The sequence below is a fragment of the Pelecanus crispus genome, chromosome 23 (genome assembly GCF_030463565.1).
Source record: "Pelecanus crispus isolate bPelCri1 chromosome 23, bPelCri1.pri, whole genome shotgun sequence".
Taxonomy (NCBI): domain Eukaryota; kingdom Metazoa; phylum Chordata; class Aves; order Pelecaniformes; family Pelecanidae; genus Pelecanus; species Pelecanus crispus.
Genome location: NC_134665.1, coordinates 2,998,669 through 3,024,144, shown reverse-complemented (window position 1 = coordinate 3,024,144; position 25,476 = coordinate 2,998,669). Strand labels below are relative to the sequence as shown.

The 25,476-nt window shown below is 66.1% G+C and overlaps 2 protein-coding genes and 1 pseudogene across 2 annotated transcripts; 1 reads left to right on the top strand and 2 right to left on the bottom strand.

Annotated features, from left to right (window-relative positions):
* Nucleotides 1-1,979: 1,979 nt before the first annotated feature.
* Nucleotides 1,980-9,501, bottom strand: ALDOA (aldolase, fructose-bisphosphate A). The gene is made up of 8 exons (XM_075724710.1): nt 9,390-9,501; nt 7,695-7,906; nt 7,025-7,079; nt 6,390-6,550; nt 5,511-5,594; nt 5,236-5,410; nt 3,943-4,142; nt 1,980-2,075 (listed from the first exon to the last, which is right to left on the bottom strand). The coding sequence occupies exons 1-8, from the start codon at nt 9,499-9,501 to the stop codon at nt 1,980-1,982; spliced, it is 1,095 nt and encodes a 364-aa protein (XP_075580825.1).
* Nucleotides 9,502-14,937: 5,436 nt separating this feature from the next.
* TLCD3B (TLC domain containing 3B) lies at nt 14,938-17,304 on the top strand. The gene is made up of 4 exons (XM_075724711.1): nt 14,938-15,011; nt 15,707-15,926; nt 16,438-16,533; nt 17,026-17,304. Exons 1-4 carry the CDS (start codon nt 14,953-14,955, stop codon nt 17,302-17,304), a joined length of 654 nt encoding a protein of 217 aa, XP_075580826.1. The 5' UTR covers nt 14,938-14,952.
* A 4,691-nt stretch (nt 17,305-21,995) lies between these two features.
* LOC142595847 (ADP-ribosylhydrolase ARH1-like) lies at nt 21,996-25,143 on the bottom strand (annotated as a pseudogene).
* Nucleotides 25,144-25,476: the final 333 nt, after the last annotated feature.

Below are 25,476 nucleotides of genomic sequence, written 5' to 3'. Positions count from 1 at the left end.
TCATAACTGCCCCATTGGGGTCCCAAACCACCCCACGGCATCCCTAATTGCCCCACAGCAAACCCACGGGGTTTCTAATTGCCCCAAAGAGTCCCCAACTGCCCCACAGGGTCCAAAGTGCCCCACAGCAAACCCAAGGGTTCCTACTTAGCCCACAGCATCCCCAACAGCCCCACAACTGCCCATGGGGTCCCTCACTGCCCCACAGCAAACCCACGGGGTTTCTAATTGCCCCAATAAGTCCCCAACCGCCCCACAACTGCCCCTCAGGGTCCCAAAGTGCCCCACAGCCAACCCACGGGGTTTCTAATTGCCCCAAAAAGTCCCCAACCGCCCCACAACTGCCCCTCAGGGTCCCAAAGCGCCCCGTGGGGTCCCCAACTACCCCACGAGCCCCCTCACTGCATCACAACTGCCCCTCAGGGGTCCCAAACTGCCCCACAGCCAACCCAAGGGTTCCTACTTGGCCCACAGGATCCCCAACAGCCCCACAACTGCCCATGGGGTCCCCGACTGCCCCACAACTGCCCCACAGGGTCCCTAATTGCCCCGCAGCAAACCCACGGGGTTTCTAGTTGCCCCAAAGAGTCCCCAACTGCCCCACAAGGGCCCCATGGGGTCCCCAACTGCCCCATGGGGTCCCTCACTGCCTCACAGCTGCCCCACGGGGGTCCCAAACTGCCCCACAGGGCCCCCAGCTGCCTCATGGGGTCCCAAACTGCCCCACGGGGTCCCCAGCTGCCCCACAAGGTCCCTAATTGCCCCGTAGCAAGCCCACAGGGTTTCTAGTTGCCTCAGAGTCCCCCACTGACCCACGGGGTCCCTCACTGGCCCACAGCCAACCCAAGGAGTTTCTACTTGCTCCAAAGAGTCCCCAACAGCCCCACAACTGCACCATGGGGTCCCTCACTGCCCCACAGCAAACCCATGGGGTTTCTAGTTGCCCCAAAGAGTCCCCAGCTGCCCCACGGGGGGTCCCAAACTGCCCCACAGCCAACCCAAGGGTTCCTGCTTGGCCCAAAGAGTCCCCAACAGCCCCACAACTGCCCATGGGGTCCCTGACTGCCCCACAGCTGCCCCACAGGTCCCTAATTGCCCCGCAGCAAACCCACGGGGTTTCTAGTTGCCCCAAAGAGTCCCCAACTGCCCCACAAGGGCCCCATGGGGTCCCCGACTGCCCCACAGGGTCCCCAACTCTCCCATGGGGTCCTCACTGCCCCACAGCAAACCCACGGGGTTTCTACTTGCCCCGAAGAGTCCCCGAGTGCCCCACAACTGCCCCACAGGGTCCCCAAGTGCCCCACGGGGCCCCTCACTGCCCCACAGCAAACCCACGGGTTCCTACTTGGCCCAAAGAGTCCCCAACCGCCCCACACCTGCTCATGGGGTCCCTCACTGCCCCATGGGGTCCCAAACTGCCCCACAACTGCCCCGTGGGGGCCCCCACTGCCCCACGGGGTCCCCAACCGCCCCAGAGCCCCCACAAGTGCCCCGGAGGGGGCATCTGCCAGCCCCACAACCGCCCCCGTAGCTCCCCCCGAATGCCCCCCCCAGCCCCACAACCGCCCCCCCCAACCCTCCCAGAACGGCGCCCGCGGGCCCCAGCACCCCCCCCACCCCCCAAAGCCGCCCCAGAACCGCGCCCCCACCCCCCAAACCCACCCCCCACCCCCAAAGCCGCCCCGCCGGCCTCCCCGCACCCACCGGCCGCGACCCTCCGCCGCCGCCGCCGCCGCCGCGCGTCACTTCCGAGCCGGCCCCCGCCGGAAGCGGAAGTGCGGGCGCAGGCAGGAAGTGACGCGCACGAGGGCGGGGCGGGGCCGGGCGCCCGGGTCCCCCCGCCCCCCCCGCAAAGCCCCGGGCCCGCTCTGCTGAGGCCGTCGCCATTTTATTGTCCCGCCTCGGCGGCAGGGAGGGGCGGGGAGGGCAGGGTGTGTCTCGGCGGGCGGTGACGCGCGGTGACGTGCGCTGACGCGTCATCAGTAGGCGTGGTTGGAGATGAAGAGGGACTCGCTGGCGGCCGCCCCCGCCGGGCCGCTCGGGGTGTACTTCCCCTGGCAGGCCATGGAGTTGGCCTGGGGACAGGGCACAGCGTGACGGGGCGCACGGCCACGCGCGGGACGCCGCCCCACACACGCGTGCCACCGCCCCCCGCATGTGACACCGTCCCACACACGCGTGACGCCGTCCCCCACACATGTGACACCGCCCCACACACGCAGGATGCCGTCCCACACACACGTGACGCCGTCCCACACACATGGGATGCCGTCCCACATACGCGGGACCACACGCGTGTGACGCCACCCCATACACATGTGACACCATCCGACACACGTGTGACAGTGGTGGCACCGTCCAGACACACAGGTGACAGCGGTGACGCCGTCCCACACGTGTGACACCACCGCACACACGCGTGACACCACCACACACACGCGTGACACCACCGCACACACGCGTGACACTGCCCCACACACGCGTGACAGTAGTAGCACCGTCCAGACACACAGGTGACAGCGGTGACACCGTCCCACACACGCGTGATGGTGGTGACACCACCCAGACACACAGGTGACACCGGTGACACCACCCGGGCACGTGTGCGAGGAAGGTGACACCACACCAAGGCGTGACGGCCACGGTGCCACCCCCGCAGAGCCCAGCCCCTGTGGCTGTCCCCATGTCCACCCCCTGGTGTCCCCATGTCCCCTCCACCCCCCGATGTCCCCATGTCCACCCCCTGGTGTCCCCATGTCCCCTCCACCCCCCGATGTCCCCATGTCCACCCCCCCGGTGTCCCCATAGGGGGACGGGGCCGTACCCAGGCCTGCTCGATGTCCTCCTCCTGGGTGGCCTTGGTGGTGTCCCTCTTGCTGTTCCCACGTCCCCCATGTCCCCACAGGTGACATCCGCCACCTTGGCCTTGTCCCCGTGTGTCCCCATGTCCCCTCCATACCCTGGGTGTGCTCCGCCCTCAACGTCCCCCGTGTCCCCGCGCAGGTGACCCACCAGAACCTGCTCGATGTCCTCCACCTGGACCAGCTTCATGGTGTCCCTCTCCCTGTCCCCAGCCCCCCCAACATCCCCATGTCCCCGAGGTCCCCATGGGTGACCTACCTGAACCTGCTCGACGCTCTCCTCTTGGGCCACCTTGGCCTTGTCCCTCTCCATGTCCCCTCCACACCCAAGATGTCCTCCATCCCCCCGACGTCCCCATGGGTGACCCGCGAGACCCTCCTTGATGTCCTCCATTTGGGCCACCTTGGCCTTGTCCCTCTCCATGTCCCCTCCCTGGCCAAGATGTCCTCCATCCCCCCGATGTCCCCATGGGTGACCCACGAGACCCTCCTTGATGTCCTCCATTTGGGCCACCTCGGCCTTGTCCCTTTCCATGTCCCCTGCACACCCAAGATGTCCTCCATCCCCCCGACGTCCCCATGGGTGACCCACAAGACCCTCCTTGATGTCCTCTATTTGGGCCACCTTGGCCTTGTCCCTCTCCATGTCCCCATGTCCCCTCCACACCCAAGATGTCCTCCAACCCTCTGGCCTCCCCGTGGGTGACCTACCTGAACCTGCTTGATGTTCTCCTCTTGTGCCACCTTGGCCTTGTCCCTCTCCGTGTCCCCGTGTCCCCTCCACACCCAAGATGTCCTCCATCCCCCCAACGTGCCCATGGGTGACCCACGAGACCCTTGTTGATGTCCTCCATTGGGGCCACCTTGGCCTTGTCCCTCTCCATGTCCCCTCCCCACCCAAGACGTCCTCCATCCCCCTGACCTCCCCATGGGTGACCTACCAGAACCTGCTTGACGTTCTCCTCTTGGCCCACGTTGGCCCCTCCCTGAGTCCCCTCCATGCCTGAGATGCCCACCGTGCCCTGGCTGTCCCCACGTCCCCCACCCCTCCATGTCCCCAGGGGGGGTGATGGTGACCTACCAGGGCCCTCTTGACGTACTCCTCCTGGGCCGCCTTGGTGTTGTCCTTCTTGCCAGCCCAGGCCCGCAGCGCCGAGGCCTGCAGCGCCCGCCCGTAGGAGAAGGTCAGGGCCCAGGGCCGTGCCAGGGGACAGCGATTGATGGCGTTGAGGTTGAGGGACGCCTCCTCCTCGCTCTGGCCTCCCGACAGGAACGTGATGCCTGGGGACATGGGGACAGGGGTCAGGAGGCCACCCACAGGGACGGGGGTGCCGTGGGGACGTGGCCATGGGGATGGGGAGATGGCCAAGAAGATGGGGACAGCATGGGGGCACGGCCATGGAGATGGGGATGGGGAGATGGCCAAGGAGATGGAGACACCATGGTGACATGGCCATGGAGATGGGGAGATGGCCGTGGGGACGTGGAGATGGGGATGGGGAGATGGCCAAGGAGATGGGGACACCATGGGGACACGGCCATGGAGATGGGGAGATGGCCGTGGGGATGGGGCCATGGGGAGAAGTCCATAGGGATGGGGGTGCTGTGGGGACGTGGCCATGGGGATGGGGAGATGGCCAAGGAGATGGGGACACCATGGGGAGATGGCCATGGAGATGGGGAGATGGCCGTGGGGATGGGGACACCATGGGGATGGAGAGATGGCCAAGGAGATGGGGACACCATGGAGACACAGCCATGGAGATGGGGAGATGGCCGTGGGGACAGGGATGCCATGGGGACGTGGCTGTGGGGATGGAGACAGGATGGGGACATGGCCATGGGGAGATGACCACGGGGATGGGGACAGCATGGGGACATGGCCATGGGGATGGGGACACCATAGGGACGTGGCCATGGGGACACGGCCATGGAGATGGGGAGATGGCCAAGGAGATGGGGACACCATGGGGACATGGCCATGGGGATGAAGACAGGATGGGGACGTGGCCATGGGGATGACCACGGGGATGGGGACAGCATGGGGAGATGGCCATGGGGATGGGGACACCACAGGGACGTGGCCATGGGGATGTGGCCATGGGGATGGGGACACCACAGGGACGTGGCCATGGGGATGGGGACACCATGGGGATGGGGACACCATGGAGACTTGTCCATGGGGAGATACCACGGGTATGGGGACACTGTGGGGACGTGGCCATGGGGATGGGGACAGCTCGGGGATGTAGCTATGGGAATGGGGACACCGTGGAGACACGGCCATGGGGACGAAGACGCTGTGGGAAATGCCCATGAGGATGGGGACATGACGGGCCCACGGCCACGGGGACAGGGTCCAGGTGGCACTGACCGGGGACGGCGGGGGGCACGGTGCGGCGCAGGGCGGTGACGGTGGCCATGGCGATCTCCTCGGGGCTGTACTTCTTGGTGCAGGCATGGCCCGGTGTCACCATGTTGGGCTTCAGCAGCGTCCCCTCCAGGTAGACGTGGTGGTCGCTCAGCGCCTTGTAGACGGCTGCCAGCACCTGGGGACGCGGGGACATGGGTGGGGACGCGGGGACATGGGTGGGGACGCGGCGGGGGCGCAGTGGGGACGCTTTGGGAAACGTTGGGGATGTCACCCACCTTCTCAGTCACGTACTGGCAGTGCTTCAGGTCGTGGTCACCATCTGGGAGGATCTCAGGCTCCACAATGGGGACGATGCCGTTCTGTGGGGACATGGGGGACGTTGGGGACAGGGACAACCCCGCGGTGATTGGGAGGGGACACGGGCACGGGGACACGGCAGTGGCCCAGGTGCCCTGGGGTCGCAGGAAGGGACGTGGAGGTGCCACCATGTCACATCTCGGTGCCACCTCGCGTCACCGTGCCTTGCCTGGGTGACACCCACTAGAGCTGGGAGGCCACCAAGCACCACGGGACACCCAGAGGGGACACAGGTTGGGGACAGGGAGGTGACACGCTGAGGTGACCCAAGGGCATGGAGGTGCCACCACGTCTAGGTGCCACCTCACAGCATCACCCGGCAGCTTGGAGGCCACCAACCATCACAGGGTGACACGGAGATGGGGTGGGGACACAGTAAGGTGACCTAAGGGCAGGGAGGTGCCACCGTACCCTGTCTAGATACCACCACACCACGTCTACGTCCCACTGCACCACATCCAGGTGCCACCAAACCAGGTCTAGGTGCCACCTCGTGGTGTCACCCTGCAGCCTGGAGGCCACCAGCCACCGCAGGGTGCCTGGAAGTGATGTGAGATGGGGGGGATGGGACACTAAGGTGACCCAACGGCATGGAGGTGCCACCATACCATGGCTAGGTACCGTCACACCATCTCTACGTCCCACCACACCATGTCTAGGTGCCACCACACTACGTCTAGGTGCCACCTCGTGGTGTCACCCTGCAGCCTGGAGGCCACCGACCACCATAAAGCACCCGGAGGTGACAGGGGGACAAGGGTTGGAGACAGGGAGGGCTGCGGGGAGGGGACGGGGACCTGCTGGCAGATGCTGGCGTAGCGGGCGAGGACGTTGGCGTTCTCCATCACGGCCAGGCGCGTGGGCGTGTGCTCGGAGATCTTGAGGACACAACGCCACTTGGCGAAGTCGGCCCCGTCCTTCTTGTACTGGGCGCAGCGCTCCATCAGCCCGTCCAGCCCTGGGGACACCGCGGGGACATCAGGGGTGGGGACACCAATGGGGTGGGGGGGGGAGGCATCAGGGGTGGGGACGCTGATGGGATTTGGAGATGGCATCAGGGATGGGGACACCAATGGGGCTTGGGGATGGCATCGGGGTGGGGACACTGTGGTGGCATCAGGGGTGGGGATGTCAGTGGGGCCTGGAGATGCCATCAGGGACGGGGACACAGATGGGGCTTGGGGATGGCATCAGGGGTGGGGACACCGATGGGGCTTGGGGACGGCATCAGGGATGGGGACACCGTGGTGGCATCAGGGATGGGGACACGAGTTGGGTGTGGGGGTGACACAAGGGACAGGGACACCGTGGTGGCATCAGGGATGGAGACACCGATGGGGTTTGGGGATGGCATCGGGGATGGGGACACCGTGGTGGCATCGGGGATGGGGACGCAGCTGGGGCCACCCCTGGGGACACGGCTGTCACTCACCCTGGGTCGTGGTCTCGCCGTTGGTGCCAGCCAGGGGCACGACCCCCTTGTCCACCTGGGGGAACGGGGACAGGGTCACCAGGGGCACCGGGGCGCCGGCCCGGTCCCCACCCTGTCCCCGGCTCAAGGAGCACCCAAACCCTCAACACCCCCACGTCCCCCCAATGTCCCCAAGCCCCCGATGTCCCCATGAGGTCCCCAAAGTGTCCCCAACTCAACACCAACTCAACACCAACACCCAAGCCCTCAACGCCCCCACATCCCAATGTCCCCAAGCCCCCGATGTCCCCATGAGGTCCCCAAGGTGTCCCCAACTCAACACCACCAAGGCCATTGAAGCCCCCTTTGATGTGGTTGACCTGGGTCAAGGAGCACGCAAACCCTCAACACCCCCACGTCCCCCCAACATCCCCAAGGCCCCTGATGTCCCCATGATGTCCCCAAGGTGTCCCCAACTCAACACCAACACCCAAGACCTCAATGCCCCCAACGTCCCCAAGGCCCCTGATGTCCCCAAGGTGTCCCCAACTCAACACCACCAAGGGCACCTGAACCCCCTTTGATGCGGTTGACCCCAGTCAAGGAGCACCCAAACCCTCAACATCCCCACGTCCCCCCCAACGTCCCCAAGACCCCCGCTGTCCCCCCCGAGGTCCCCGACGGTCCCCACCTTGATGCCGACGAGGGCGCCCTTGCTGCGGATGACCTGGGGGAAGGGACGCCCATCGTCCGCTTTTTGGTAGAGGGTCTCGTGGAAGAGGATGACCCCACCGATGCAGGGGTCCACGCGGCTGTCAGCGGTGAAGAGCAGCTGCCGGTACCAGCGCCGGTTCTCCTCCGTGTTCTCCACCCCCACCGAGCTCAGGCGCTTGGCGATGCTGCCTGCAGCCGGCCCAGTATAAACCAGTTACTCCCAGTTCAACACAGCAACCGCAGCCGTTCTCCCGGTGCTGCCCCAAAGTGTCCCAGTGCAGCACCAGGAGCTCTCAGGACCCCCCTGGTGCCACCCTGAAGCTCTCAAGGTGCTTTGCGATGCTCCCAGCCACCATCCCAGTATAAACCAGTTCAGCCCACTATGGCCCGCTGCCATCCTCACACTGCCCCAGTGCCTCCCAGTAGCTCCCAGTGCAGTGCCAGGAGCTCTCAGGGATCTCCTGGGGCCACCTTCAAGTTCTCAGATTCTTTGCAATGCTGCCTGTAGCCATCCCAGTATAAACCAGTTCAGCCCAGTATAGCCCAGCAACACCCACTGGTCTTCTGGTGCTGCCCCAGTGCCTCCCAGTAGCTCCCAGTGCAGTGCCAGGAGCTCCCAGGGATCTCCTGGGGCCACCTTCAAGTTCTCAGATTCTTTGCAATGCTGTCTGTAGCCATCCCAGTATAAACCAGTTCAGCCCAGTATAGCCCAGTAACACCCACTAATCTCCTGGTGCTGCCCCAGTACCTCCCAGTACCCTCCCCCCCGTACCGCCTCAGGGCACTGGGGTGCTTGTCCAGGCTCCCAGTGCCTCCCTGTTGCTCCCAGTAAGGCCCAGTAGCTCCCAGTACTCCCCAGGTACTGCCCCAGTGCTTCCCAGTAGCTCCCGGTACTTCCCAGTCCAGCCCTGGTGTCTCCCAGTAGCTCCCAGTGTCCTCCCAGTGCTATCCCAGTAGCTCCCAGTGGATCCCAGTGCCCCTCCCAAGTGCCCCTTCACCCCCTCCCAGTCCCTCCCAGTGCTTCCTAATCCCCTTCCAGTAATTCCCAGTACCTCCCAGTGCATCCTAATCTCTTCCTAGTAGTTCCCAGTGCCTCCCAGTCCCCTCCCAGTACGTTCCCAGTCCCTCCCAGTGCTTCCTTATCCCATCCCAGTAGTTCCCAGTGCCTCCCAGTCCCTTCCCAGTACATTCCCAGTCCCTCCCAGTGCTTCCTAATCCCCTCCCAGTAGTTCCCAGTGCCTCCCAGTACGTTCCCAGTCCCCTCCCAGTGCTCCCAGTCCCTCCCAGTGCTTCCTAATCCCCTCCCAGTAGTTCCCAACACCCTCCCAGTGCTTCCTAGTCCCTTCCTAGTAGTTCCCAGTACCTCCCAGTGCGTCCCAGTCCCCTCCCAGTACATTCCCAGCACCCTCCCAGTGCTTCCTAATCCCCTCCCAGTAGTTCCCAGTGCTTCCCAGTCCCCTCCCAGTACGTTCCCAGCACCCTCCCAGTGCTCCCAGTCGCTCCCAGGGCTTCCTAATCCCCTCCCAGTAGTTCCCTGTGCCTCCCAGTCCCCTCCCAGTACATTCCCAGTCCCCTCCCAGTACATTCCCAGTCCCCTCCCAACGCTTCCTAATCCCTTCCTGGTAGTTCCCAGTGCCTCCCAGTGCCCCCCAGTCCCCTCCCAGTCACCCACCGGTGGACTCATCGGCGGCGAGGATTCCCTTCCCGGGGGCGACGATGCGCTGGGCGATGGTGGCCAGCTCCTGCTTCTGCTCCGGGCTCAGCGCTGCCACCGGCGGGGACATCGTGGCGGCTGTGGTGACATCAGCAGTGCCATCAGTGACATCAGCAGCAATGACACCCTGCGACGTGACAGCTCCGCCCGCCCCCATGGCCGCCCCGGGGATCGAGGGGCGGCAGGGGGACGCAGAGGACACCCAGGAGTTCGGAGGGGACGCAGGCGTCCAGGGAGGGGGACATGGGACCCCCCCCCCGCCCAGGGGACCCAGGCACCCGGGGAGGGGGACATGGGAACCCCCCCCCCAGGGTACCCAGGCGTCGGGGGGGACCCCAAGGGCGTAGGGGAAGGAAAAGGGACCCGGGGGGGAGCCAGGGGTCCGGGAAACCTGGGGGGACCCAGGCGTGTGGGGGGGGCACCCAGGAGTTTGGGTGGGGGGAGATGGGGGATCCCCCGCCCCAGGGGACCCAAGGGGAACCCAAGGGGGACCCAAGGGGGACCCAGGTGTTTGGGCGGGGACCCAAGGGGTCCCCCAGGGAAATTGGGGGGGGGGAGGAAGGGGGAGGGGAAGGGGGGGAGACGGACCCAGGCGTCCGAGCGCTGCGGGCGGCGATGGGGAAATGGAGGGGAGGCAGGAGCGCGGGGAGGGGGTAGAGAGCAAGGGAGGGACCCAGGCGTGGGGCTGCCCCCCCCAGGGAACCCCAAGGGCGTTTCAAGGGCAGGAAGAGGCACCCAGGAGTCCCCTGCGTCCCCTCCCCCCAACGTGGGACCCACGCGTGTCCCCCAAAATCTCCACTTTTCACCCCAAATCTGCACCTTTCACCCCCCAAAACCTCCCTCCAGCCACCCAAATCCACTTTTTTAACTCCCAAATCTGCCTTTTTTGCCCCCAAATCTGCCCTTTTCGCCCCCAAATCTGTCCTTTTCGCCCCCAAATCCGGCCCCTTTGCCCCCAAATCTGCCTCCAGGCATCAAAATCTGCCTTTTTAACCCCAAATCTGCCCAGCCCCCAGGCTCCAAAATCTGCCCCTTTTCCCCCCAAAATCTGCCTTTTTTGTCCCAAATCTGCCCCTTCTGCCCCCAAAACCTGCCCTTTTCACCCCCCAAATTGCCCCTTTCACCCCCAAATCTGCCCCAAGATCCCCAGATTTGCCCCCTTTCACCCCCAAATTTCATCCCAGACCCCTGAATCTGCCTCTTTCTCCCCAAATCTGCCCCTTTTACCCCCAAATCTGCCCCCACATCCCCAAATCCACCTTTTTCACCTTAAAATCTGCCCCTTTCACCCCCAAATCCGCCCCCAGACCCCAAAATCCACCCTTTTCACCTCAAAACCAGCCCCTGCACCCCAACACCTGCCTCTTCCACCCCCAAATCTGCCCCTTCGACCCCCAAATCCACCCCCACAACACAAAATCTGCCCTTTTCACCCCCAAATCTGCCCTTTTCACCCCCAAATCTGACCCTTTCACCCCCAAATCTGCCCAGACCTCAAAGTCCGCCTCCTTCACCCCCAAATCTGCCTTTTTCACCCCCAAATTTCCCCCCCACCCCGAGTTTTGCCCCTTCCCCCCCAAATCGGCCGGCCCACCTCAAAATCTCTCCCTTTTACCTCAGAATCCCACCCCCAACCCCAAAATCTCCCCTTTTCACCCCAAAAATCTCCCCCGAGACCAAATCTGCCTTTTTTACCTCGAAACTTTTTTTTTACCTCAAAAACTTCCTCTTTCCCCTCACAACCCGCCCCTGCACTCCCAAACCCGCCTCTTTTCACCCCAAAATCCGCCGCCCCCCCCCCAACCTGGTCGCGGGGAGCGGCGGGGCGCGCGCGGGGCGGGGGCGGGGCCGCCCGCGCCGTGACGTCAGCGCCCCCAGCTCGGGGCGGGGCCTTAAAGGGGCGATGGCGCGCTGAGTCACGGTGGGGCCCACCCGGGATTTGGGGTGCCCCGGGGGGGGGGGGGGGGGAATCTCAGGAGGATTTTGGGGTCCCTGGGGGGGTCGAGACGCCCTGGGGGGGTTGGGGTCCCGGGGGGTTGGGGTACACGAGGGATATTGGGGTGCAAGGGAGGTACGGGGGGGTTGGGGTGCCCGGGGGTATTGGGGTGCAGGGGGGGTCCGGGGGCAGCCAGGAGGATTTTGGGGTGCGGGGGGGGCAAGGCGGGTTTTGGAGGGCCTGGGGGAATATTGGGGTGTCGGGGGGGGGCCGAGTGATTTTGGGGGGCAGAGGGGGCAGGGAGTGTCCGGGGGGGGTTGGGGTGCAGGGGGGGTATTGGGGTGCTGGGGGGGTTGGAGAGCCACGGGGGGGGCAATTTTGGGGTGCAGGGGGGGTGTTGGGGTGCAGGGGGGTTGAAGAGCCACGGGGGGGCAATTTTGGGGTGCAGGGGGGGTGTTGGGGTGCAGGGGGGGTTGCAGGCCCCGGGGGGTCAGTTTAGGGGTGCAGGGGGGTATTTGGGTGCCGGAGATCCGGGGAGGGGGCAATTTTGGGGTGCAGGGGGGTATTGGGGTGCAGGGGGGTTGGAGAGCCACGGGGGGGCAATTTTGGGGTGCAAGGGGGGTTGCAGGCCCCGGGGGGGCAGTTTAGGGGTGCAGGGGGGTATTTGGGTGCTGGAGGTATGGGGAGGGGGCAATTTTGGGGTGCAGGGGGGTGTTGGGGTGCAGGGGGGGTTGCAGGCCCCGGGGGGGCAGTTTTGGGGTGCAGGGGGGTATTGGGGTGCTGGAGATCCACGGGGGGCAATTTTGGGGTGCAGGGGGGTATTGGGGTGCAGGAGGGCGGAGATCCTGGGGGGCAATTTTGGGGTGCAGGGGCGGTTATTGGGGTTCGGGGGTGTTGCAGGCCCGGGGGGGCAATTTTGGGGTGCAGGGGGGGGTTGGGGTGCAGGGGGGGGTCCAGGGACTGGGGTGGGGGGGCTTGGGGTGCAGCGGTGGGGGTCCCCCCCCCCCCCAAAACTCACCGTGGGGTGTCCAGGGGCGGCAAGGGGGTGCTGGGGGCTCCCCCTTATATAGGGGCTCCCCGGGGGGGGGCGGGGGGGGGCCCCCCCTTTCCTGACCTTCTCAGGTGACCTCTGCCCTTTCGGCAGCCCAAAATAGCCCCCCGCCCCTCCCCCACCCCCCTCCGCGGGAGGGGGAGGGGAAAGGCCCCCCCCCAAACCTTAGGGGGGGCCCCCCCTTGCTGGCAGGGACTCCCCCACCCCTTTAGGCCCCCCCCCATCATTTCGGGGTTCCCCCCCCCCCAACCTCGCTGTTTTGGCCCCTCCCCCCTCTTTGCCCCTCCCCCCTCTTTGCCCCTCCCCCCGCGCCCCTCCCTTTTTTGGGGGCTCCCCCCATTTTTGCCCCCCCCCGCCGGTTTTGGGCACTCCCCCTGCCCCCCCTTTTTACCCCCCCCAGTTTTGGGGCTCCCCCCCATTTTGGGCCCCCCCCAAATTTTGGGGGGGGCCGGTTTCCATGGCAACGGGGTGACACCCCCCCCGTCGCCATAGTAAGGCGGGGGGGGTGGTGGTTTCCATGGCAACGGGGTGGGGGGCGCCCCCCCCCCCCCCCGTGGGGCCGGGCTCCCCCAAGCTCGGGTTTCTATTGGCCGGCAGCGGAAAGACCCCGCCCCCTCGGGGCCTCGGCTAATCAGCGCGGCCCGCGCCTTCCCCCGCTCCGCCTGGCAACGCGCCCGCTCCGCCCTGCTCTATTGGCCGCCGCGCTGGCCAATGGGAAGGCGTGGCCGCGCGCAGGCGCCTTCCCGCCCTCCCGCTCGCCGTTGCCGTGGCGACGCGGGTGTGGGGGGGGCTGAGCGGGCTGGGCGGGGCGGGCGTAGGCAAATTTATGCAAATGAGCGGGGGCGGGGCCTGCCGGCACCTGCCGAGTAGGCAGTAAGGGGTGAGGTAAGCCCCTTTCTGGCAGTGGGATGCAAATGTATGCAAATGAGGGGGGCGGGCCTGTGGGGAAGGGGTGAGGGGGCGGGGCCTGGTTCCCGGGGGGGGGTCACCCGGACGCCTGGGCCCCGCCTCTCCAGCCAGGCCCCGCCCCATCCCCGCCCCTCGAGGCCCCACCCCCTCGCCCATCCGCAGGCCCCGCCCCCCGGCCCCGCCCCGGCCCCGCCCCGGCCCCGCCGTGCCCATGGCCCCCCCCGGGGCGGCGCTGGCCGCCGGGCTCCTCTTCTTCCCCGGGCTCTTCGCGCTGGGCCGGGCCGCGCTGCGCCGCCTGGGCTGCCCCGGGCCCCACGCAGCCATCCTGGCCGCCAGGTACCGCCGGGGGGCGGCACGGGCACGGGGAGGGGAGGGGACGGGCATGCAGGGGATGAGGATGGGGACAGGGAGGGGACCAGGGTGGAGGGGGACGGGGAGGGGACGGGGATGGAGAGGGGCAGGGCTGGATGTGGCACAAGGACAGGGATGGGGACAGGGAGGGGAAGGGGCTGGGATGGGGGCAGGGATGGGGATGGATGTGGCACAAGGGATGGAGGGGACGGGGGGGGGGCAGGGCTGGATGTGGCACAAGGCCAGGGATGGAGTCAGGGAGGGGATGGGGCTAGGATGGGGACAGGGCTGGGGAGGGACAGGGATGGATGTGGCACAAGGGCTGGGATGGGGACAGGGCTGGGGAGGGACAGGGATGGATGTGGCACAAGGGCTGGGATGGGGACAGGGCTGGGATGGGGACAGGGATGGATGTGGCACAAGGGCTGGGATGGGGACAGGGCTGGGATGGGGACAGGGATGGATGTGGCACAAGGGCTGGGATGGGGACAGGGCTGGGATGGGGACAGGGATGGATGTGGCACAAGGACAGGGACAGGGCATGGCTGGGGACGGGGCTGGGATGGGGATGGGTGGGGGACAGGGATGGGGACCGGGATGGGGCAGGGCTGGAGAGGGACAGGGATGGATGTGGCACAAGGACAGGGAGGGGGACAGGGAGGGGGACAGGGAGGGGGACAGGGCTGGATGTGGCACAAGGACAAGGATGGGACAGGGATGGTGACAGGGATGGGGCTGGCTGTGGCACAAGGCCAGGGATGGGGACAGGGAGGGGACAGGGCTGGGATGGGGCCGGGGCTGGGATGGGGCTGGAGGGGGACAGGGACACTGCGGGGACAGGGCTGGCTGTGGCACAAGGCCAGGGCTGGGATGGGGCCGGGGCTGGAGGGGGGACAGGGACAGGGAGGGGGGACAGGGCTGGGCCGGGGCCGAGGAGGGGACGGGGGTGGCTGCGGCACTGGGAGGGGGGACGGGGGGGTGGAGGGGACAGGGCTGGCGTGGGGACAAGGACAACTCGGGGACAGGGATTAGTGGGGCACATGGACGGGGACAGTGACAGCAGGAGGACAGGGACAAGGACGGCTTGGGGACAAGGACGGTGCAGGGATGGGGACGGAGGCGGCGTGGGGTGGGGACACCATGGGGACTTTGTGGTGGGGACAGGGGGACAGTGTGGTGGGGGCTGCTGGCCCCTCATGTCCCCCCCGTGTCCCCCCCGTGTCCCCCCCATGTCCCCCCGTGTCCCCAGGCTGGTGTCCTCAGTGCAGGCAGTGATGGCCTCCACGGCCGGGTACATCATTTCCTCCTCCTGCCACCACGTCATCGATGACCAGTGAGTCCCCCAGCACCCATGGGTGGCCCCAGCACCCCCCAAGCACCCATGGGTGACAATCCCCCCAGCACCCCCAGGTGACACTGGCCCACAGCACCCGTGGGTGACATTGACCCACGGCACCCAGGAGTGGCCCCTCAGCTCCATGGCAGCCCCACGGCGCCCACGGGTGACCCAGCACCCACAGGGCACTCCTATGGCACCCCCCAGCACCCATGGGGGGTGGCCCTGACCCATGGCAGCCCCCAGCACCCATGGGTGTCCCCTCAGCCCCACAGCACCCAATGGGTGATTGACTCTCCCAGCCCCACAGCACCCATGGGTGACAAATGACCCTGACCCATGGCAGCCCCCAGCACCCATGGGTTGACCCCTCAGCCCCCAGCACCCACGGGTGCCCCCCAGGTCCGTCCCCCCCCCCATGCCACGCACGTTGGACAATGCCTGGGTCCCTTGGTGGGGGGAGGGGCGGGATTAGGCAGGGGAGGGGCGGGATTAGGCAGGGGAGGTGCGGGATTAGGCAGGGGAGGGACAGGATTAGGCGGGGGAGGGGTGGGATTAGGCGGGAGCCGCTGCGGGGGCTCAGCCGGGATTAACCCGGGCGCCTGGGTCCCCTCGGGGCTGGCGGGAGGGGAGTGAGGTGGGTGTCCCCAGACGCCCGGGTCCCCTGATGTCACCCCCCCACCCCTTCCCAGGCACTGGCTGGCGGGGGCGTACCCCCAATTCGCTGTCCCCTACTTCATCTACGACGTCTACGCCATGTTCCTGTGTCACTGGCACCGGGGACGGGTGAAGGGGCACGAGGTGGCACCTCCCCCCAGCCTGCGGGCGGCCGCCGGCGCCTACCTGCGCAAGGACCTCCTGATGGTGCTCCACCATGCCGCCATGGTGCTCGTCTGCTTCCCCGTGGCCACCGTGAGTGGGGATGGGGACATGGGGACACTTGGGAACACGTCGGGGACAAGGGAAAGGGTTGGGGACATGGGGTTGGCTCGGGGATGTGGGATGGATGGACGTGGTTATGGAGGTCCACCACGCTGCCATGGTGCTCGTCTGCTTCCCCGTGGCCACCGTGAGTGGGGATGGGGACATGGCGGGGGGTTGGGGACACATCAGGGACAAGGGAAAGGGCTGGGGACATGGGGTCGGCTTGGGGATGTGGGGTGGAAGGACATCACCTTGGGCTGGATGTGGTTATGGAGGTCCACCACACTGCCATGGTGCTTGTTGGCTTCCCCATGACCACAGGGAGTGGGAACGGGGCTGGGATCCCCTTGGAGACACCTCGGGGACAGGGAGATGGGGACAGCCCCAGTTGGGCACCCCCGTTCCCTCATCCTCCAATCACCTGGGTCCTTGTGTGACCTCTGTGTCCTCATGTGACATCCCCTTCTGCCCCCCACATTGTCCCCTGTGTCCCCCCCAGCTGTGGCGCCAGGGGAAGGGCGACTTCTTCTTGGGGTGTCTCCTGATGGCCGAGCTCAGCACCCCCTTCGTCTGCCTCGGCAAAGTCCTCATCCTGGTGAGCCCGGACGCCTGGGTCCCCCCAAGGGCAGGGGGGTGGCCCGGGGTCCCCAACCCCACGGGCCACCAACCCCTGGGTCTCTAGGAGGACATCTTGGGTGGCCAGGGTCCCCAAGACCTTGGGGTCCCCATACAGACATGGGGTGCTCATGGATCCCTCAACCCCTGGGTCCCCAGGAGAACGTCTTGGGTGTCCGTGGGTCCTTCAGCCCCTGGGTAGATGTGGGGCCAGCATGGGTCCCTCAACCCCTGGGTGGATGTGGGGTGGCCATGGATCCCTCAACCCCTGGGTAGATGTGGGGCCACCACGGGCCCCTCAAGCCCTGGACCCCCCACGCTGTCGCGTGGCCATGCCTCCCCAATCCGTGCATCCCCAGGAGACCATCTCAAGTGGCCGTGGGTCCCTCAGCCCCACCTCCCCCCCCAGCTACCAGACGCGTGGGACTCCCGCCCCCCAACCTCACCCCACGTCTCCCCTCTCCCCTTGCAGTACAAGCGCCAACACACCGCCCTCCACAAGCTCAACGGGGTGGCCTTGCTGGTGACCTTCCTCCTCTGCCGCGTCCTCCTCTTCCCCTACCTCTACTGGGCCTACGGGCGCCAGCGGGGGCTGCCCCTGCTGCGGGTGCCGGGCGCCCTCCCCGCCGCCTACAACGCCGCCGCCGCCGCCCTCCTGGCCCCCCAGCTCTACTGGTTCGCCCTCATCTGCCGGGGGGCCTGGCGCCTCTTCCGCCCCCCCAGCCCGCCTCCCCCCCGCCAGCCCCCCTGAGCCCCCCCCACCCAACGGCACCCTGCAGAGCTGGGGGGCGGGGGGGAAGGGTGGGGGAGAGACTGGGGGCTCTGTGGGGCACTTTGGGGGGTCCTGGGGGGCTCTATGGGGCACCTTGGGGGCTCTATGGGACACCCTGGGATGTCCTGGGGTCCCTATGGGGCACCTGGGGGGGTCCTGGGGTCCCTATGGGGCACCTTGGGGGCTCTATGGGGCACCTTGGGGGGGGTCCTGGGGTCGCTATGGGGCACCTTGGGGGCTCTATGGGGCACCTTGGGGGGGGGTCCTGGGGTCCCTATGGGGCACCTTGGGGGGGGTCCTGGGGCCACTATGGGGCACCTTGGGGGCTCTATGGGGCACCTTGGGGGCTCTATGGGGCGCCTTAGGGTGTCCTGGGGTCCCTATGGGGCACCTTGGGGGGTCCTGGGGTCCCTATGGGGCACCTTGGGGGCTCTATGGGGCACCTTGGGGGGGGGTCCTGGGGCCACTATGGGGCACCTTGGGGGCTCTATGGGGCACCTTGGGGGCTCTATGGGGCGCCTTAGGGTGTCCTGGGGTCCCTATGGGGCACCTTGGGGGGTCCTGGGGTCCCTATGGGGCACCTTGGGGGCTCTATGGGGCATCTTGGGGGGTCCTGGGGTCCCTATGGGGCACCTTGAGGGCTCCATGGGGCGCCTTGGGGGGGTCCTGGGGTCCCTATGGGGCACCTTGGGGGCTCTATGGGGCGCCTTGGGGGGTCCTGGGGTCCCTATGGGGCACCTTGGGGGCTCTATGGGGCACCTTGGGGGGTCCTGGGGTCCCTATGGGGCACCTAGGGGTCTCTATGGGGCACCCTGGGACCTATGGGGCACCCTGGGGGCACCTTTAGGGCTCTATGGGGCACCCTGGGATGTCCTGGGGCCTCTATGGGGCAACCTGGGGCACCTTGGGGTCTCTATGGGGCACCCTGGGACCTGTGGGGCACCCTGAGGGCACCTTTGGGGCTCTATGGGGCACCTTGGGGGGCCCTGGGGTCCCTATGGGGCAACCTGGGGCACCTTTGGGGCTCTATGGGGCACCCAGGGATGTCCTGGGGTCCCTGTGGGGCACCTTGGGGGGTCCTGGGGTCCCTATGGGGCCACCCTGGGTTCCCTGTGGGTCCCCCTGGGTCCCTGGTGTCCCCAAGCCCCCCCCACGTGTGTCCCCAGGGGGGTCCCAGGGTGTCCCCATCCCCGGGGGGTGACCCCCCCCCCCCCCAGGGTGTCCCCACTGGGTGTCACCCCCGAGGGGGTCCCCAAGGCGGGGGGGGTGTCCCCGTCCCCTCCCCCGCGGCGCAGTGGCTGCACCCACATTAAAGAAATTTGGGGACGTCCCGGCCTCCTCCTTGGGGGGGGCAGTGCCGGGGACCGTGTGACATCACCCACCAGTACGGACTGGGAAAAATCCCAGTACAACCTGGATCCCTGATCCCCTCCCAGTACAGACTGGGATACTTCCCAGTACAGACTGGATCCTCTGATACCCTCCCAGTACAGACTGGGACCCCCTCCCACTACAAACTCGGTGCCCTGATACCCTCCCAGTACAGCCTGGGCTCGGTGCCAGTACAAACTGGATCCCCTGACTCTCCCCCAGTACAGACTGGGCCCCCTCCCAGTACAAACTTGATCCTCTCATCCCCTCCCAGTGCAGATTTGTCCCCCTCCCAGTACAAACTGTGTGCCCCGATCCCCTCCCAGTACAAACTGGGTCCCCAATTCCCTCCCAGTACAGACTGGGCCCCCTCCCAGTACCACCTGGTCCCCTGACTGCCTCCCAGTACAAATTGGGCCCCCTCCCAGTACCAACTGGATCCCCTGACGTCCTTCCCAGTAGAGAATAGGCCCTCTCCCAGTACAAACTGGATCCCCCGATCCCCTCCCAGGACAGATTGGGCCCACTCCCAGTACAGATTGGATCCCCCAATCCCCTCCCAGTAGAGACTGGTCCCCCCTCCCAGTACAAACTGGATCCCCAGTTCCCTCCCAGTACAGAGTGGGCCCCCTCCCAGTACAGACTGGATCCCCTGATGTCCTTCCCAGTACAGACTGGGCCCTGTCCCACTACAAAGTGGAAACCCTGACCCCCTCCCCAGTACAGCCTGGGCCCCCTCCCAGTACAAACTGGAGCCCCTGACCCAGTCGGGGTGCGGGCGTCCCCGCCGGCGCTGGGTTCGGGGCCGTGGTCGCCCTCCCGCCCGGATCGCTGTGGCCACCGGGTTCCCCCCCGCCTCCCGCACCGCGAAGCCCCCGGAGGCCCCTCGTCCCCGGGCGCTCCTGGCGTTCCCGCGCCGTCGCAGCTCGGCCGGCAAAGGCCCGTCAGCGGCCCCGGAGCGGCCAAAGCCCGCTGGTGCGGCGCGGCTCGGCCGGGGGGCTGGCCCTACAGCCTGGCGCACCCCCCGCCGCGGAAACCGGGGGCTTCCAGGTTTGCTCCTGGACGAGGGGGCGGCACCAAGAGGCCCTTTTGCGTGTTGGGTCGCGCAGGGGTCGGGCGATGCTGCAACGGGCCGGCACGTGCTTTCTTCCCACGGCGCTCTCCTTGGGAAGCTGGCGGCTCACGGCTTGGGCGGGCGTGGTCTGGAGAGTTGTGATGAACGGAGTGGAGGCCGGTTGGCGGGCGGTCACGAGCGGTGTTCCCCAGGGCTCTGTTCTGGGGCCAGCCTTGGTTAATCTCTTTATCGATGATCTGGATGAGGGGATCGAGTGCACCCTCAGTAAGTTTGCAGGTGACACCAAGCTGGGCGGGAGTGTCGATCTGCTGGAGGGTAGGATGGCCCTGCAGAGGGACCTGGCCAGGCTGGATCGATGGGCCGTGGCCAACTGTGTGAGGTTCAACAAGGCCAAGTGCCGGGTCCTGCACTTGGGGCACAACGACCCCATGCAGCGCTGCAGGCTTGGGGAGGAGTGGCTGGAAAGCTGCCTGGCCGAAAAGGATCTGGGGGTGTTGGTCGACAGCGGCTGAACATGAGCCAGCAGTGTGCCCAGGTGGCCAAGAAGGCCCCAATGCTGAGTACAGGGGGACAATCACTTCCCTGCTCCTGCTGGCCACACTGTTCCTGACACAAGCCAGGATGCTGTTGGCCACCTTGGCCACCTGGGCACACTGCTGGCTCATGTTCGTCACTCTTGGGGTGGTTAACACTAGTGGCCCATTACCCCTTGGGCCCATTATCCTTGGTGGCTTAACCGTGGGTAACCATCACTTCTTGGACCTATCACCCTTAGGATGGTTCAACGTTTGGGGGCTCATCACCCCTTGGGCCCACCACTTTTAGGGTGGTTAACCCTGGTGGCCCATCAGCCTCGGGGTTTATTGCACCTGGGGTGGTGAAGCCTGGTTTCCCATCACCTCTTGGGCCCATTACCCTTGAGGTGTTTAACCATGGGGGCCCACCAACCCTTGGGCTAATCACCTTTTAGGTTGTTAACTCTGGGGCCCCACTGCCCTGGGTTCCACCACTCTTGGTGTGGTTCACCTCAGGGGATATCGCCCTTGGGGTGCTTAACCCTGGGGACCCAACACCATTTCGGCCTATGACTTTTAGGTTGGTTAACCAGGTGCGCCAGTCATCTCACCAGCCCATCACCCATGGGTTGATTAACACTGAGGACTTATCAGCCCTAGGCCCCATTATCCTCTGGGTTATTAACCCCTGTGACCACCATCTTTGGGGTGGTTAACCCTGGGGGTCCATCATCCTTGTTGTCATTAACCTTGGGGGCCCATCAATGCATGGACCCATCACTGTTGGGTTACTTAACCCTCGGGTTCCCATCACCTCTTTGCCCTCATCACCCTTAAGGTGGCAAAACCCAGGTGGCCATGACCCCAGCGGCCCATAACCCTTGGAGTGGTTAACCCTGGGGACCCATCATCCCTTGGGCCCATCAGCCTTGGGGTGGTTAACTCTTGGGGCCATCAGCCAGGGTACTCATCACCCTTAGGGTGGTTTACTAGGAGGCACAGCACACACAGGGCTTTTAACCTTGGAGGCCCATCACCATGGGGGTCTATCACCCAAGGGGTGGTCAACTTGCTTTCCAATCACCTCTTGGGTCTATCACCCTTTGGGTTGTCAACCCCAACCAACCCCAGGGGGCAATCACCCACGGAGTTCTTAACCCTGGGAGCCCATCACATCTTTGGCACATTACCCTTGGAGTGGTTAACCCTGGGGGCCCATCAGTGAGGGGGGCCATCACCCTTGGCTTGGTTAACCTTGAGACCCATCAGTGGCAAGGACAGGACAAGGGGCACAGGGCACAAACCTAGACACAGCTTGGCCTGGGAGGACACTTTTTTTACCGTGGGGGTGACTGAGGCTCCTTGGGGAGCTTCTGGGGTCTCTAACTGTGGAAGGATAAAAGGCCACCTGGATGTGGCTACGGTGGTCTCCCTGGCACTTGCCTGAGCCTCCCAGCACCCCTTGAAGGGCCATGCTTCCCCACAGGGCCTCCTGGGGGCCTTCCTGAGCACCCCAGGACCCAGTGAAGTTCCCTGCAGCCCCCCCAGAGACCCTCCTGCCCCCTCCTGCCCTAGGACCACAGCTGACCCGCCCAGGCACTCTCCCAAGCCCCTCCCCCCCACCCCCGACCCCATGAAGGTCTCTGCTCCACCCTGGGGACCCACAGGGGCTTTCCCGGGAGGGGGACAGCAGGTGACACAGTGGGGGCTCAGCATCTCCCCCAGGCCAGTGCATGGAGGCGGTGGGCAGCATCGCGCAGCTGCCCACGGTGCTCAAGGCAGCAGTGCAGCCCAGGTGGGGACAGACGCCAGCCCCCCCCGCAGCCCCCAGCACCCAGCAGCAATGGTCCCCGTCAAATCACTGTCCCCACCATGCAGCACCCCCCTGGTACAGAGGTCCTCCCAGCATCTGCCGGCTGCCAGCAGGGACACTGGAGACATTGGGGTCATTGGTGTCACCGGGGTGACCAGTGACACTGGGGGGCACTGGGCTGTGGCTGTCCAGCAGAGAGCACTTTGTGGGCACCAGTGACACCAGTGACCCGCTGAGTCCCTCCCAGTGTCCTCACCAACCCCTCCCAGTGCTCCCAGTGACCCCACAGAACCCTCCCAGTACCCCCTCACCGGTGCCAGGTGTCCCTGAAGAAGGGCCAGGCGGCAGCATTGTCACCCATGGCCACCCCGGCACCCTCCACGTAGTCCCATGCAAGGGGCAGGACCCGCAGCAGCTCGGCCCCCCCAGCGCTCTGGGCCACCCCCCCGAGCCCCCAAAGCGGGCCACTGCCAGAGCGCCGAGGTACCCTGTGGGGACAGGGGTTTCAGGGGCGCCCCAGTGTCCCCTCCTCCCCTGTCCCCCAAGGCCTGACACCCACCAGTGGGGGGTTGGTGGGTCATGCGTCCACTCTCGATGCTCACCTGGATCAGCATCAGCAGCTCCCAGGCATGCGGGTACCTGCAGTGGCATCAGCCCTGTCCCCGTCCTCCCCTGCCCCCTCCCTGTGCCCCTATCCCCAGCCTCGTCCCTATCCCCACCATGCCACCCTTGTCCCCACCGTCCTTATCCCTGTTGTCCCCATCGCCCCAGCCCTGCCACCTCCATGTCCCCCTCTCATCTGCCCTGTGACCCCTATGTCCCCTCCTCCCTATTGCTGTCCTCTGTCCCTAGGGCTCCCTGTCCCCACTCCCCCAGCTCAGACATCCCCGCCCCCCCCCATCCCCACTGGTCCCGGCCTCCCAGCACCAGCACCAGCACCAGCACCAGCACCAGCACATCCCCAATCCACGGTCCTTGTCCTCTCCAGCTCCAACACCCGCCATGTCCCCATTCTCCTCTGTGCCCCCATTCCCCCACCTTTTACACCCACCATGTCCCTGTTACCCCCATTCCCCAGCACCCCATGTCCCCTTCCCTCCAGCTCTGACACCCCCATGTCCCTATCCCCCAAGCTCTGACACCCCCGTGTCCCCATCCCTATGTCCTCCCCATCCCCCCTTGTCCCTGTCTCCCCATGTCCCCACCCCCCCCAGGTCTGACAGCCTTGTGTCCCCATCCCTGTCCCCTCCGTGTCCCTCTCCCTTCCAGCTCTGACACCCCTGTGTCCCCAGCCCCGACACCCTCCTGTCCCCATCCCTCCAGCTCTGACACTCCCATATCCCCATCCCCATCCTGTCCCTGTGCCCCCAGCTCTGATACCTCCATCCCTCCCGTCCCCGTGTGACCCCCCATGTCCCCATCCCCCCCCCCCCCTTTCCTGTGTCCCTGGCCCTACCTGAGGCCGATGGCCAGGCTACGCATGGCAGCCCCACAGCCAGTGCCGGTGGGGTTGAAGGGGATGCGATAGCCCTCGGGCTCCCCAGGCCGCAGCTGTGAGGTGCCTGGGGGGGTCGGGGGCGTGAGACCCCCTGACACCCTCTGACTCCCCCCAGACCCTCGGACCCCACTCACCCAGCATGCTGGTGGGCCCCGGCTTGGGGCCTCCATGTCACCCATGGCAGCCACGTAGTGGCGAGCCAGCTCCTGCAGGAGGGGTTCCCCCTCCAGGCCTGGGGGGGGCGGGTACTGAAGATCCCCCTTGGGTCACCCAAACTGGAGGGGAGGGAAAGGCCCCATGCACCCCTCAAAACTCAAAGGGAAGATGACACCCCCCATGGACTCCCAAAAGTGGTGGGAAAAGGGGACACAGCCCATGGAGCCCCCAAAACTAAAGCAAAAGGGTGACACCCCCCCATGGATGCCTCAGTTCTGAAGGGAAAAGGGGACACCACCCATGGGTGCCAACACTGGAGGGGAAGGGTGACATCCCCCACGCACACCCCCAACAGGAGGGGAAGTGGGACAGCATCCAAAACCACCCCAAAAGTCAAGAGAAATGGGCAATCTTCCTGAGCACCCCAAATCGGGTGGGCAAGGGATAACCACCCCCTCTGGGCCCCCAAAATTGGGAGGGGGAAATGAGCTCTCCCCCAACACCCAGCATAGGAGGAAAGGGAACACAAATTCCCACAAACTGTGGGGAAAAATAGGACACACACCCCCTCCGAGGGGAAATGGGGACACCCCCCCAATTTCTTTTTTGGGGGGGAAATAGGGAGCCTCCCTGGAGGTCCTAAAAGGGGGGGTGGAATCAGGATGCCCCCAAACCCCCTACAGGGCTGGCTGGGGACCCCCAAAAGCCCCTCCCAGGGACCCTCCAGCCTGGGTCAGGTGTATAACAGGGACCCCTGAACCCCCTCAGAAACCCCCCCAGGCAGCTCAGAGTTATAACAGGGACCCCAAAACCTCCCCAGAGACCCCCCCGTACAGCCCAGGGGCACAAAGGGGACCCCCAACACCACCCCAGACCCCCACCATGCAGCCCAAGGCATACAACAGGGACCTCCAACCCCCGCCCCAGGGAACCCGCATGCAGCCCAGGGGTGTAATAGGGACACCCCACCCCCCTGGAACACTCCGCTGTGGGCCCTGGGGTACAATGGGGACGCCATCCCCTGGGGACCCTCCCCTGCGTCTGTGGGGTGCAATGGAGACCCCTGCGGCCCCCCCCCCCACCTGTGGCCAGGCCCTCAGCAGTCGCGAGGTGGAGGACGGTGTCATCACTGACAGGCCACTCGGGGGGCTCAAGGGTGATGGCCTCCAGCCCCCCCAGCTCAGCCAGCTCGGCGTGGATCTGGGGTCCCGAGGTGCAATACTCCCAGCGGCCCCCCCCGGTACCCAAGCGCGTCCCCCACCCCGCTCAGCACCATGGCTGCTTCATAAGCTTCCACCGAGGGCACCCTGGGGGAAACAGCGGGGCTTCAGGGGGGAGCCAGCGGTGGGGGGTGTGCCGGGACCCCCAGAGGCACTCACGTCTCCTCCATTGCGGTAGCAGCTGCGGAAGCCCATCAGGCCCGGGGCATGGGGCCAGCGCTGGCCAGGGGCCCTTAAGGAGGATGAGGACACCCCAGGGGATGGGGGTGGGGATGGGGGCACTGTCCCCATGGCGATGGGGATGAGTGGTGAGGAACCCCAGGGCCTCTGTCCCTGGGGGGGTGGCAGGGAGGGAAAAGGCTCCGGGAGGGCCCAAAAGGCACTGGGAGGGGACTGGGGGGCTCCAGGGAGCACCCCGAGGGGCATGGAGGGACATGGATGGGGGCATAGCCAAAGAAGGCTGGGGGACACCCAAGAGGGAGACAGGGGACACCGAAAGGGGC